The 15760-nt window shown below is 42.9% G+C and overlaps 1 protein-coding gene across 1 annotated transcript; it reads right to left on the bottom strand.

Annotated features, from left to right (window-relative positions):
* Positions 1-11577: 11577 nt before the first annotated feature.
* LOC122732158 (E3 ubiquitin-protein ligase TRIM39-like) lies at positions 11578-13184 on the bottom strand. The gene has a single exon (XM_043972295.1). It carries the CDS (start codon positions 13182-13184, stop codon positions 11778-11780), a length of 1407 nt encoding a protein of 468 aa, XP_043828230.1. The 3' UTR covers positions 11578-11777.
* Positions 13185-15760: the final 2576 nt, after the last annotated feature.

Here is a 15760-nt window from a genome sequence, read left to right as displayed (position 1 = left end):
ACATACCCATCATTAAACACTGAGCTAGGTGCTGGACCATATAATTTGCAGTGCATGAAGTGGAGTGAAAGCTGTTCCTTAATTAAGAAGTCCTGATGAGGCAGAGTAGTTCAGTGGAAAAACTAGATTTGGGATCCTAGCACTCTGGCTCTGTTAGCTACTACCTGAAAGTGGTAGTAACTTAACCTTTCTCGGGCTCAGTTTCCTCATCTGAAAAATGAGGGGATTAGAGTAGATGACCCAAAAAAGTCATTCAACTCTGTACCCTTTGACCCAGCAGCACCACCACTGGGCCTAGATCCCAAAAAGATCAAGGAAAGAGGAAAGGAGCCTCATGTTTGGGGGAAAAAATTAATTAAATAAACAAATAAATAAATAAATACACACACACATATATGTGTGTGTGTGTACATATATATACACACATGCATACATATATATAAAATACAACAGTTTTTTGTATACATAGTATATACATATGTGTATATATATTTACAAATACATGTGCATATATGTATATAAGCAAATTCTGGTATGTGAATAATGTGTTCAAAGACATGAAAGGGACAGTTGTAGGGCAATGTGGGAAGACTTATATGAATTGACAAATGATAGAAAAAGGACAATTTAGACATAACTCTAATTGCTGCAGTGGTCAAGTATGGCTCCAGAGGACTGATGATGTCATCATCTGGCGGAAAGTCAGATGTCTAGAAGCTGTAGAATGAGACATTTTGGGATGTAGTCAGGGGGAAATTAGTTTTGCTTGTCTTATGCATATTTCATTAGGGTTTTGTCTTTTTTTTTTTTTTTTTGCCCAGGGTCACACAGCTAGTAAGTGTCAAGTGTCTGAGGCCGGATTAGAACTCAGGTCCTCCTGAATCCAAGGCTGGTGCTCTATCCACTTCGCCACCTAGCTGCCCCATGCATATTTGTTACAAGTTTTTTTTTCCCCCTTTCATTTGAGAGAAGGGAAAATGAAAAAGAAAATAAATGCTTGAATTAAAAAATAAAAACAACCTCTTAAGATTTCTTCAGCTCCCACTTTTAGAGACATTTCTGTAATACTGTTCCTTGGACAGAACCAATTTCAGCCCTCCTGATGCTATGCTTACCTGCCTTACTGTAGGACTTTTTTTCTAGGATCTACTCTCTCCAGATTTCAGTTAGTTACAGTATACACTGACACTAATGTCCTCTGACTCCACTGTCTGATCCCGCATTGTCCTGGGCTTTGCTAGTACAGGCTTACTGCTGTTGAATGGCTGTCATCCTGGCTAAAGCTAGAGATGCTATAGGGTGATAAGTTGAATTGTTTTTATCTTGTTTTGCCTCAACAAGATAGGAAGCATCTATTAAGGCACGGGAAAGCCTCCTTGGTATGCTCTTTGCCCTTAACTCTTCCCCCCCCCCCCCCAGGCAGTGAGGGTTAAGTGACTTGAGTTTTGCTGGGTAGGTTATTCTTGGTTGTAATCCCATTTCCTTTGCCCTCTGGAATATCATATTCCATGCCCTCCGGTCCTTTAATGTAGAAGCTGCTAGATCTTGTGTTATCCTGACTGGGGTTCCACAGTACTTGAATTATTTCTTTTTGGCAGCTTGCAATATTTTCTCCTTGATCTGAGAGCTCTGGAATTTGGCTATAATATTCCTAGGAGTTTTCCTTTTGGGATCTCTTTGTAGGGGTGATCAGTAGATTCTTTCAATTTATATTTTAGCTTCTTCTTCTAGAATTTCAGGGTAATTTTCCCTGAGAATATCTTGGAAGATGATGTCTAAGCTCTTTTCTTGATCATGGTTTTCAGGTAGACCAATAATTTTCAAATTATCTCTCCTGGACCTATTTTACAGGTCAGCAGTTTTTCCCAGAAGATATTTCACATTGCCCTCCATTTTTTTGGATTTGTTTTATTGTGTCTTAGTTTCTCATAAAGTCACTGGCTTCCATTTGTTCAATCCTCATTCTTAGGCAATTATTTTCATCAGAGAGCTTTTGTAACTCCTTTTCCATTTGGCCAATTTAACTTTTCAAGCTGTTGACTTTTTTCCTCAGGTCTTTCCTGCATCACCCTCATTTCTCTTTCCATTTTTTCCTCTACCTCTCTAACTTTATCTTCAAAGTCTTTTTTGAGTACCTCTATGGCCTGAGACCAATTCATATTTTTCTTGGAAGCTTTAGACATAGGGGCCCTGATGTTGGCCAGTCATTATTTTCATCACTACCCCAAGTCTTATGGCACTTCTTAGCCAACAAACCTCTCATACTCTGACAAATAGAATTTAATCTACAATCAAAATAAAAGCATTCATTTAGGCTGTAATATTTAGCCATACAAGGGTCTTATCTGTGGCTTGTCAAGAAACAACAGAACCCTTTGACAAACTCTGCACTGAATAGAAATGCCTCCTTTCATCCCATTCTTGGTCCCGTTATCTATGCAGATAATGTTTTTACATGTCATGTAGGTAATGGACTTCTGTCTGTCCTCCACAAAAGTCCTACTTTGATCCCTCATTATGGCACTGTGGTAACTCTGGGTTCTTAAAGGCTATACCAGTAAATCAGACACTGTGTCAGGTTCTACTACGATAGAAAGTCTCTATATGAGGACTAGTCCCGAGTTAAGTACAGACAAGCTCACCACCATAAGCAGGTCACTTTGACAATGGCAACTAAGGAAACAAAAAATATGTAAAATGGTTGGTTCTTAGTTTCCACCTCTAGTAATCATGGCAAATGGTGAAAAGAAGTTGGAGGGCAATAAGAATGACTTTTTTATTGGTTTATTGGTCCTCCCTGTGAAATACCTATGACTGAGGGAAAAAATCCTATTGAAGAAATAATCATATTGGACATTTTCATTATAAATGAAATGGAAGATAGAAATTACAGGTAAACAGATAGCTCAGAGCAGGGATTATTAACTTTTTTTTTGTTATCGGTCCTTTGGAAGTCTAGTGAGGCTTTTGGACCCCTTTTTAGAAATTTTTTTTATAACCATAATAGAAGGAAATGCTAAATTTCAGTTAGAAGATAATGATAATAAACACCTAATTTTTCCCATCCAAGTTCACAGATCCCTTGAAATCTAAGAACCCCTTGTTTGGAGGCTCTCCTTGGAGAGGAGAACAAAGGAATTGGCGGTTGGTATCATGTTGTGCCCAAGAGAAACCAAAATATTTTTTTTCTGAAGTTTCAATGCCATATTTTTTGTTATATCACTGTCATTTCCCAGTAACACAATCTTCCTTCCCCTCCCACAAGACTATAACAAAGAGAGTTGAGCAAAACAAATAATTCACCCTTGTGTCTGTCCTCTTTTGAGGGAGCTTAGATGTCAAAGCCATGAGTGCTGGGCCTGGAGTCCTGAAGACTGAAAGTTCAAATTCAGCCTCAGACATTTACTAGCCATGTGACCCTGATCATGTCACTTCACTTCTGTCTACCTCAATTTCCCCATCTGTAAGATGAGCCAGAGAAGGAAATGGCAAACCACTCCAGTATCTTTGCCCGAATGGGGTCACAAAGAGTTGGACATGACTGAAACAACTGAAGGACAAAAAAATGCGGATAATAATCGTACCTACCTCTGAGGGCTTTCTAAACCCTAAATTATTATATAAATGCCAGCTATTAGCTTTGATTATTATGAAGAGACAAATATGGAAGAAACAGTATTTTGTGGGATATTTAATCATCCCATTTTTGTTCATGATAAGCATAAGCAAAAAAGATGATCAGGAACAAAGTTGCTGCCCATGAGCCAATATCTATTGCAGAGGATGATGAAATAGAGTTCGATAAAGAATTTCATAAGGTAATCCAAATTAAATTAATATATACTTTAATACTGACTAGTGTTATGGTTGTGAGAGTTGAATTATTTGTTTTTGTTTTTGTTTTTTGGTGAGGCAATTGGAGTTAAGTGACTTGCCCAGGGTCACACAGCTAGTCAGTGTTAAGTGTCTGAGGCCGGACTCTAACTCAGGTCCTCCTGACTCCAGGGCCGGTGCTCTATCCACTGCGCCACCTAGCTGCCCCGAGAGTTGAATTGGGGTCCTGAAGAAGGCTTTTGAGAGTCCCCTGGACAGCAAGGAGATCAAATCAGTCAATACTTAAAGAAATTTATTCAGGCTATTCACTGCAGGGTCAAATACTGAAGCTTAAATACTTTGGCCACATAATGAGAAGACAAGACTCATTAGAAAACACCCTGATGTTGGGAAAGATTGAAGGAAAAAGGAGAAGGGGACAGCAGAAGATGAGATGTATAGATAGTGTCATAGAAGCCAAGAATATGAGCTTGGATGGACTCCAAGAGATAACAGAGGATGGAAGGGCTTGGGGGTGCTTTGGTCCACAGGGTCACAAAGAATCAGACATGACTAACTTGACTGAACAACAACAAAACTTTAAAGCAAAGGGAAGAACAGTGATAAATGTTGGAAAACAAGACTCAAAGTCAGTAAGCGAAGGGGGCTTCGTTGTCCTGTAGTTTAATCAGAATCACCTATATATTCTTTTTTATTTTATTATTTTTTTTTTAGTGAGGCAATTGGGGTTAAGTGACTTGCCCAGGGTCACTCAGCTAGTAAGTGTCAAGAGTCTGAGGCTGGATTTGAACTCAGGTCCTCCTGAATCCAGGGCCGGTGCTCTATCCAATGTGCCACCTAGCTGCCCCTCTATATATTCTTTATGTTTTGTGTAAAATGAGAGCCAGGAGGAGAACAGCATGTAAAAAATGGAATCAACTAAATCTTAGACCAGGACATAATTGATGGAGATGCTACACATTAAGGTTCCACAGTACTTTACAGATGTCTCATTGGAGCTTCATCACAACCTCATGGGGCGGATATCATAGGTAGTGTTATCTCTATTTTACAGGTAAGGAATTTGAAGCCTTGGAAGATTGTGAGTCATCCATGGTCACATAGCCAAGTAAGCTGGAGATGGGTTGGGAACCCAGGCCTTCCCTGTCCAGCATTCTTTGCACTGCGCACAACTGGACCTTTCCCCACCTCTAAACATTGCAAATACCATTTTTTTACTTTGAAATATCAATCCTGTTCATTTTCTTCAAAACTAACCTCATTCATAAATTATCTGCAGATTTGCTTCACCTAGGCCAAATACCTCCTTTAGGTACTCCCATGGGCATTTCAGGGCAGCTAGGTGGTGCAGTGGATAAAGCACTGAGTCCAAATATTAACTCGGACACTAGCTGTATGACCCTGGGCAAGTAAGTCACTTAATCCCAATTGCCTTAAAAGACCAGAGGCTGGGGCAGCTAGGTAGTGCAGTAGATAGAGCACTGGCCCTGGAGTCAGAAGAACCTGACACTTGACACTTTCTAGCTGTGTGACCATGAGCAATTCACTTAACCCCAATTGCCTCACAAAAAAAAAAAAAAAGTGTCTGAGGTCACATTTGAATTCAGGTCCTCCTAAATCCAGGGCTAGTGCTTTATCCATTGCGCCACCTAGCTGCCTCCCTGATACTTGACCACTGGACTCAGATGGCTCTGGAGGAAAAAGTGACTTTACACAGCCCTTCCTCACTTAAATCCAATTCACTGTGAGTCACGACATCACCCCGATGTCATGGTCCTCTTCGAGAATGAAAGACAACAAACAACAGCAGGCGTCTGAAACTCAACAGTTAAAAACTGAATTATCTCCCCTCATACCCAACTTACCTTCCTCAGAATTTCCCTATTGCTAGAGAGGGAACCACCATCAATCCAGTGATGCTGGTTGACAACCTCATGCCATTTTTGACTCCTCCCCTTCTTGCACACCCAATATAAACCATCAATCACCAAATCTTATATCTTTCTTCCTTTATACCAGGGGTGTCAAACTCAAATAGAAACAAATCCCTCCTTTGCATATCGACCTAGAAAACTACAATTAACATTATCTTATATTGCATTTTTATTTTGTAAAATATTTTAAATATTTCCCAATTATTATTTTTTTTTAGTGAGGCAATTGGGGTTAAGTGACTTGCTCAGGGTCACACAGCTAGTAAGTGTCAACGGTCTGAGGCCGGATTTGAACTCAGGGACTCCTGACTCCAGGGCAGGTGCTCTATCCACTTCGCCACCTAGCTGACCCTCCCAATTACATTTTAATCTAGTTCAGGCTGCATCCGGGAGTATTATAGGCTGCAAGTTTGACGCCTCCGCTTTCCACTTCTCAAATATGCCTCCTTCTTTCCACTTATAAAACTACCATCCTAGTTAAAAGCCTCATTGCCTCTTCTGTAGATCACTATAATAGCCTTCTAATTGAACTCTGCCTCAAGTATCTCCCCACTCTAATTAATCCTACATCGGCCAATCTTCACAATCAGACCAAATCTTCTCCCTTGCTCATTAAAGGCCAATGACTTCCTGCTACCTCTAAGATCAAAAATAGACATGTTTGGCATTTAAAACTTGTAAAAACCTGACCTCTTTCTATCTTTCCTGTCTTTTAACATATCACTCCCTTCTAACCACTGAACAGTCCAACCAGCTCATGTGCTGTTCCTCACACAAGGCTCCTTTGACAATACTTTTGTCTTTGGTTGTCCATTATCCCTGGAAAGCTTTCCCTCATTAACCCTCTGCCTCTTAGAATTTCTGACTTCAGAAAATGAGGGTCATTGAGGCATCTGGGGTCGGGGCAGGGCAATGAGGGTTAAGTGACTTACCCAAGGTCACACAGCTAGTAAGTGGCTGCGGCCGAATTTGAACTCAGATACTCCTGACTCTGGGGTTGGTGCTCTATCCACTGCGCCACCTAGCTGCCCTGGCATTTCTTTTTTAAATGAAGAGAACAGGGGCAGCTAGGTGGCGCAGTGGATAGAGCACCAGCCATGGAGTCAGGAGTACCTGAGTTCAAATCTGGCCTCAGACACTTAACACTTACTAGCTGTGTGACCCTGGGCAAGTCACTTAACCCCAATTGCCTCACTAAAAAAAAAAAAAAATAAATGAAGAGAACAGGATGGCCAGAAAGCAGTGCAGGCAAGCAGGAAAGCTTTGAAACCTACAAGCTAAACCTAATACATTTTTTTTCCCCCAAAAAAAGCACGACATGTTTTCAGTTTCACTTACAATCACTCCCATATCCCATCAGTTATATAGGTTTGGGATTTCTTTTGATCTCTCCATCATGCCTTCCTTCACCAAGAAATTCTTTATTGGGAAATCTTGTTTCCATTCTTCTAGACAGAACGTCTGATCCTCATATCTTATTGGTACCATTTGCCCCTTCTGACTGGACCCTCTACATGGAGGGGAGGGCCACGGGCTCCAGGGCATCAGCAGTTTTTCCTCTACATTTTTCACCAGCTGTTGACACTGCTTTTTGGAACTCTCCATCGTCCCATGACATTTCCTTCCCCCTTTCTTCTCTCCTCCCTCCCTCCCTTTTCATGTAAGCTCCTTGAGAGCTTAAACAGGGTGACTAGCATAATAGGCACTCAATGTTTATTGACTGACAATCCAATCCCTCGTGTCCTGTACATATAGAAATGCCCACTTTATTTTATATTTCAGTTCAAAACCATTTCTCTCACCTCCTAAGACTCAACTTCAGTACCACCTCCCAGAGAGCTTCTGCTACTACTGCCTTCCCATCTAAACCCACTTTCTATCTACTCCGTATTCATCTTTATCATGTATTCATCTGCTTCATGTTTATTACTTGCTCTCTTCCCCTACAGAAGGGTCCATACTATCACTAGTAAACAAGTCTACCATAACTGAACGTCAATTAAAAGTCGGTATGCTTCCCGTCCTCTGCTTCCCTAAATCAATGCTATTGAAATTGTGAGACCCCTAAAAGCTGGGACTGTTTTGCTTCCTTTTTTATTCCCATTGTTTAACAGAGTACCTGGCACATAGTAGATGCCTAATGTTCATTTGGCTGAAATTCCTATTAAGTCAATATACTATAAGTAAATTTATAGTGAGTCCAGTAGAAACCATGCGTTTGGGATGTCATTTTATTATCTACATTAGTCAGTGGAAATCAAATGAAATGACCTTTTTCTTCTCACGTCCTCATCATTTCACTAATCTTAAAAAGAGGAAAAAACACTTTAAATACATTCTGAAGTTTTAACTCAAAAGGAAAAAGTGACTTTTAAACCTTTTTTTTACCTTATTCTCAGACAATTGCTTTAAAATATTTTTAATTTAGATAAAATTCTTAAAGTTGAAATTAATACCATTTTTTTTACCATGGCATTTACTTCTGTTAAGGAATAACAACTGACAAAAATCATATTATATATATATATATAATATAAATATATTTATATATACACACAAGACCAATAAATATATGTAAAAGGCATGTATATATATGCCACACATATATTAATATACTACCTCTATATAAAAAGAGCCCAGTACCAAGAACTAAGTCCTAGTAATAATGAGCAATTTGTTCTTTTAAACCAATTGATTTAGATTTCTAGGAAACGCTAAATATTTGCAGCAGTCCTTATGTACTGCATTGATGGAAGCTAAATACAAACACTTCAAACTCTAGTGTTAAATTGTATTCCAAAGTTACAACCATATCTAAAATATGACCTTATGTATTACAACTCTCGATATACTATATTGATATACTTCAATCCAAGGAGTTTTAATCAACTGGACTTGTCATAGCTTTTCCCTTTTGTAGGTTTTCAATCTGCCCCTCTCCCAGACTTGCTTACAGAAATAAAGTAGTGAAAGAAGAGTTGGTCTGGGGTGCAGACCTCCTAGCCGCACTTACTATCGAGAGAGTCCTGGGCAGCTGGGTGGTGTCATAGTGAATAGGTGCTGGGCCTGGAGTCAGAAGACTCATCTTCCTGAATTCAAATGCAGCCTAGGACACTTACTAGCTGGCTAAGTCACTTAACTTTATTTGCCTCAGTTTCCTCATATGCAAAATGGCAAACCACTCCTGTATCTCTGCTAAGAAAACCCCAAATAGGGTCATGAAGAGTCAGACACTTAAAAAAACCAACTGAACAAAATAATCCTGAGGGTCCTGTGGCAATTAATCCTCCCTTCTCAGGAGTCCATTTATCTACTTGTAAAATAAAAGTTGGACTAAACCCTTCCAGTTTTAAATCTGTGATCCCATAACAAGTTGTGATTAGTAATTATAGTTTAGAAAAAGTTTATCATCTACCAAACTTTTCATTTTAGGGATATTTAAACTACCATAATAATTAATACACATATATTTAAATAATTAATGCACATGTATCTACAGATCTTTAAATTTTACATAGCACTTTCTTCACAGCTCAGTGAGGTAGGTAGGATATTATCATTTTACAAGCACTTGCCTAACGTCACACACACAGCTAGTGTCAGAATGAAGTCAAATGCTCTCTACTGACACTATCCTGTGCTGCACATCACCTTTATTGTTTGTTGTTCCTGACCCCAGCTGGGGTTTTCTTGGCCAAGATATTGGAATGGTTTGTCTTTCCTCGGCCAGCTCATTTTACAGATGGGGAAACGGAGGCAAACATAGTTAATTGATTTGCCCAGAGTGGCACAGCTGGTGTCTTTGAGGCTGGATTTGAACTCAGGAAGTCTGACTCTAGGCCTGGCACTCCAACCACAGAACCGCCTAACCCTCTACCATTCTAATTCAGTTCATATACTGAATAGCCAACACAATTCCAATTCCTTTAGTCTAGAACTAAGAAGTAATTCCCAAATCATCATCTCTGCATGGTACTTTGATATTATGAATACATACAGTAGAAAAGGCTTTTTTACAATTCAGTATAATAAAACAGCAAAATAAGAAACAATGGAAAAAATGGATCAATATCACTGGTGAGTTTACTATCCAAATTCACATAGAAGAAATGACATGCAGATCTCAAAATGTTAGACATGAGAAAAGAGTAAATAAGATGGAAGAATGAAGCTCCATGGTAACAATGAAAAGAAATATTCATGAATGAAAACTAAGGCACAATTACTCAGCTATTAGAATGAGCAATGATAAAGACCCAATGTTAGTATGAGGCAGGAGGGGGAACGCTGCGAGTGGAACTATAACTTGGTCCCATCTTTTTTAGAGAGCAAATCGAGCTAGAACTGTACCCTCTAATCCATGGCTTCTTAAACTTTTCTACTCTCAACCCCTTTTTGCCTTGGAAATTTTCCATGTGACCCCAGGTATATAAGATGTATACATAAACTGTTACTGTTGCCAAATTTTTCACAACCCCCCACATTCAGTTACACGACCCCATATAGAGTCTTGACCCACAGTTTAAGAAACTTTGCTCTAATTCACTTCTGGGAATGCACCCTATCACACAGAAAAAAAAAGAAAAAAATTAATAACAAAACAGATGAAATGAAAGACTTGGAAGTAACTTTAATGCTTAACAGGATGACTAACCAAATGATAGTATCAAGATAGAATAGTGCACAGGCATTAAAAATTATGATAGTTGTTTATACAGAAAAATATTTATATGAAGAAAAAATCAGAATATGTGCAGATCACAACTAAAACATAAAGAATATAAATGATGTTAATAATTTGTTATTTTTGTGTCATATTGCTTTAGTTCCTAGTTTTAAAGTAAGAGAATACCCTTACAACTTTGTGAGGTAGGTAAGTATCCTTTTCATAGATAAGGAAAACAAGCTCCAAGTTAACTAGCCTACATCCATTCAACTGAGTGTCAAGAACTATCTATATGCTTATAACCTAGGTCACTCAGGATCTTCTGTCAAAGCTTTTTCCCCAACATGAAAATTCATTTTAATCTGCCTCATATCTTCTTACAATTATTTAAAGTATTGCATTTCAAAGCTGAGAAGTGAGACCAAGGATAACATTTTGATTTCTGCTGACAATGCTTCTATTAAAAAATTTCAACAGTTTAGACATGAGATCAGACCAAAGAATGCACAGGCGTGCTAGCAATTAAATATATGGAAAATAAAACTTTATGGTATAATCATACAGTTACAAACAGCAGCGATAAATGTATTAAGCTGTAGTTCCTATTGCCAGTTTTAAAAATTGTGTGTATGTTGCAAGGAGTGGGAGGGAGCTCTAAGGGAAGGTTCCAAGAGTAAAATTCCTCCCAGAAAGAGACACTTGGCTCTGAACCACAAAATTTTATAATTTTCTCTCTGACTGTCAAGAGAAGGGATGGGGAAAACACCATTACTAATTTTTAGTGACAAAACGTATTGAAACAATGTATAAGCCGATAAACTGTGTGACATCGGTCACAAACCTTAAGAGTTCAGAATTTTGCAGGGAAATGGGAAGGAAAGAGAAGGTTGTTGCTAATCTATAAATGAAGAGCACAAGCCAAACGAGCTTCCTTTTCAGAACCATGACAATTATTACCGAGAGATAAGGTAGCATGCTGGAATGCCAACTTTAAAAACCCAGTTCTGATGTTTCTTAGTGTGTGGTAAAAACAAATCACATCTAGTTTCTCAGTTTCTCAAACTGTAAATTAGGGATATTTTCCCCACCTACCTGGAAAAAAGCATTTAGGTGTTTTCTATCAAAGCCTCTCTCTCTCTCCTCTCCAAACCTGTTTTCAAAAGCATCCAGGTAGGTAGGCAGATGATGACTACTGAAAATGGAGAGGGAGAAATGACTTGGTTGGTAGTAAAACTATGAAAAGAACCCCGAAATGCTGGCATTAGATCTTGTCAATTCTAAAAACTAAAAGGAGAAAAAAGAAAACGAAACGCAGAAATCATAAGTTTTCCAGGTTCCGTTCATCACTCCCAGTCTGTCGCTGGCCGTATGAGAAGAGGTGATGAATGGGTCCCGGGGTAGAAAAAAGGCCGAAGTTTTTCTGTAAAAGTCTCAGTGAAGGTATAAATGTGAGACCTGTCATTCAGATTGTAAAAGGAGACCTCCCCCAGATCATAGTCCAGGAAAATCCCAATTCTCTTGGGTTTTATTTTGAGGAGGAGGGGAATCGGGGTCCTGGTCAGAGCGGTATACTCATTCTTATACCACCTCAGTCTCCAGTAGCCGTCCTGGGGTGACACCTGAATCTTGCCCTTCCTGGTAACGGTGTCTTTGCACACCCCCAGAGTCCACTGAGTCTTGTCCCCGACCTCCACCTCCCAATAATGCCTGCCCGACGAAAAGCCCTGCGAGCCCAGGACGAAAGGGTAAAAGGTGAATCTCTCCGGGACGTCCGGGAGGTCTTGCTTGGTCTCCACGAACCTGACGCTTTTCCGGTCGTCCGAGACGACCAGGTTGGGGTGGGCCGTCGCGGGGTCCAGCGTGATGTCCACCTTGAACTTCTTGATCATCTTCTTGAGCGCAAAGTGCTGCAGCGGGAAGCTGCAGGTGTCCTTCTTGAGCTCCAGGGAGACGGCGGCCGGGATCTTGGCGTTTTCGCACCTGCTGATGATGTGCTTGATGCCCCGGAGGGCCTCCACGGCGGGCCGCTGGCAGCGCTCCTGGATCTCGCTGATGAGCTTGTGCAGCGTGCTGCCGTGGTCCGAGAGCTTGGCCACGTTCTCGCTCAGCTTCTGCAGGATCTCCTTCTCCTCGTCCTCCAGCCGCCGCAGCACGCCCTGGTGCTCCTCGTCCAGGAACTGGTGCAGTTTCTCGAACTCCGCGTGGAGCTTCTGCCGCCGGCTCTCCACCTTCTCCCGCAGCTCGCCGGGTTTCCTCTGCTCGCCGGCCACCAAGTGGCGCAGGTCCTCCAACTGCCGCCTCAGCGGGCCCAGGTAGGAGCGCAGCTTCTCCTTGTGCGAGGCGGCCGCCCGCTCGACGGGGCCCACGCGGTGGTCGCGGTGCTCGCACGAGATGCAGCACACCAGGCACACCACCTCGCGCTCCTTCTCGCAGAAGAGGCTCAGCACCTGCTGATGCTTCTCGCACACCGCCTCTTCGTGCCGTCGGCGCTTGCTGCGCTTGGGGCTCAGCTTCCGCGCGATCTCCGCCACGTTGCCCAGCTGCCGGTTGGTGCGGAAGGTGCGCAGCGGGAAGTGGCGGCGGCACACCGGACAAGGGAAGCGCTCCTCCAGCTCCTCCCAGCAGCGCAGGATGCACGTACGGCAGAAGTTGTGGCCGCAGTCGATGGTCACCGGGTCGTTCAGGTAATCCAGGCAGATGGAACAGCTCGCTTCCACCTGGAGGCTCTCCAGGGCGCTGGCCTTGGCCATGACCTTGAGGGAGGCAGGAGTAGCTTGGAGAGGAGAGGCCGGCCTGACCCCAGAGCCCCTTCCCAAGTTCAGTAACAGCCGCCGCAGCAGCCGCCGCCTCCTTCCTCCCGGGACGCCGACCTTAACTCCTCGTTCAAGTGCACGGCGTTGGCGCGAGCCCGCACCGTTCGGCCAATCACAAAGCACTGGGGCACCGGGGCTCCCCGCCGCTTCTTCGCGGACCACAGAGCTGGAAGCAGCAGAACCTCCGACGGGCGCACGAGCATGCCTCTCCCGGGCAGCCCAGCGACCAGCCAATCGTTAACGAACACCCCCCACAGCCAATCACCGCGCAGACGTCCCTAGTATGCCTAGGCTAAATTCCTAGGACGCCGCCGCAACCGCTCCTCCGACGTTAGAGGGCGGGGCAGGCTCCAGTCCTCGCTGGGTGGGGGAGGGGGGCGAGGGGCGCTGGGAGACGGCTGCAGCCTAATGCTTTTTAGTGGAGCGGGTCGAGGGCGGGGCTCCTTCGCGGAGAATCCCTGGGAGCGTTGGGATTGGCGGTTCTGCTCTGGGAACTCCGCTCCCTCCCCCTCTCCCACGCTTTCTGCCGGTGGGTGGGGAGGGGGTTGGTTGTTTGGGTAACTCTTGGTGCAACTGACTAACTGCTCCCCGCTCTAGGGCTTGCTCCCGGTGACAGAGGGGCAGCAAATGATACCAAGAGTAGTAGTAAGAATAACAACTGGCATTTAAATAGTGTTTTAAGCGCTTTGCTTTTCGTTAGTAGTCGCTCCACGCCGACCCAGGGCATTTTTACTGCCCTCACCCCCCCCCCCGCTCCCCCCCCCCCAGCAATCTTTCCCGCCGGTCTCATCTTCACCTTCTAGTTTCCTTCGGCTAAAAAGTCCCACCATCTACAGGAACCCTTTCCCAATTCCCCTGATAATGGTAGTGCCTTCCTTCTCTTGATTATATGTAATTGATCCTTGTTTGTACTCATACATTTATTTTATCCGACTCTTCATTTCAGGTTTTCTTGACAAAGATGCTGGTTTGCCATTTCCTTCTCCAGCTCATTTGACCGAGGCAAACAAGGTGAAGTGACTCGCCCAGGGTCACAAAGCTAGTAAGTAGTGTCTGAGGCCATATTTGAATTCGGGTCTTCCTGAGTCCAGGCGAGGTGCTCCAGCCCCTCTGCCCACACGTAGTTTATTTGTACATAATTGTTAAAATGTCTTCTCCCTAGTTAGACTTGTGAGCAGGCCCTGTTGTTTGCCTTTCTTTGTATCCTTGGGACTTAGCATACTGCCTGGCACATAGTAGGTGCTTCAAGCTTGACTAAGTTTATGGGAGCATTTATACCTGCTCCACTCAAATGACCAAAATAGTATGGTAGATTTAGGGCTGGGAAGGACCTTTCAAGGTCATCTAGCTCAACCCCTACATTTTACCAGTAAGGAAATTGAATTCTGGAATGGTCCTGCCTCAATGTCAAACAGGTAGAGTGGGATTCAAACCTACATCCTCATATTTCAGATCCAAAAGGATCTCTATCTAGTCCAAAGCTTAAACTGTGGTTCCCGACTGAATGTGGGGCTCCTGAAAAAGTTTATGTATATCTGTTTATATATCTATATACCCAGGTCAAGGAAAAATTTCTTTGACGAAAAAGGGTGGAGAATGGGAAAAGTTTGAGACACTGCCCTAGTCCAGCCCTCTCGTTTAACATGTGGAAAAACTGAGGCCCAGAGGAGTCACACAGTGAGGACTTGCAGAGCCTTTTCTGGAAGCTACTATAGGGCCCTCCAAGGCACGTAGAGAGGGCTGAGCATGGACCCAAAGTTTGTTCTACGGACCCAAAAGGCTTTATTTCTCTTTATCATTTGTGCCCCCAAACCTAAAGTTTGTAGGACCTGGTAGTGAAGGGTGGGAAGAATTTGAAACAAAAAACACCACTCGGGTCTCACCCCTCCCCCCCACCCCCAGTTCTGAGAGGCCCAGATCTCTAGAAGTGCCTGCAGGCAGTACCACCTGGGGAGGACTGATGCCCTTAAGGCATCTTCTTAACTTTGTGTGTGGGGTGGGTGGGGCTCTGCTAAGGATCAAAGCACTAGCCTAAGGTGATGTGTGAAGGCAGCTCGGGTTGAAGTGGATAGAATGCTGAGCCTGCAGTTACGAAGAGTCCTCTTTTTCTTTTTTTCTTTTTTCTTTTTTGCAGGGCAATGAGGGTTAAGCGACTTGCCCAGGGTCACACAGCTAGTTAAGTGTCAAGTGTCTGAGGCTGAATTTGAACTCAGGTACTCCTAAATCCAGGGCTGGTGCTTTATCCAGTGTACCAACTAGCTGCCCCAGAACTCTTTCTGAGTTCAAATCTAGCCTCAGATACTTGCTTAGTAACTCTGGGCCTCAGTTTGCCTCAGTTTCCTCATCTGTACAATGAACTGGAAAGGGAAATGGCAAATGACTTCAATATCTTTGCCAAGAATACCTCAAAAGGGGTCACAAAGAGTCAGGCACAACTGAACAGCAACAACAACAGAGGTCATGTGTCCTTGGAACCTCTGCTCTTCTTGAGAGCAGAACTCTCTGGTAAAGGG

The sequence above is a fragment of the Dromiciops gliroides genome, chromosome 6, assembly GCF_019393635.1.
Source record: "Dromiciops gliroides isolate mDroGli1 chromosome 6, mDroGli1.pri, whole genome shotgun sequence".
In the NCBI taxonomy this organism is placed as follows: Eukaryota; Metazoa; Chordata; class Mammalia; order Microbiotheria; family Microbiotheriidae; genus Dromiciops; species Dromiciops gliroides.
This window is presented reverse-complemented; position numbering and strand designations above follow the sequence as displayed.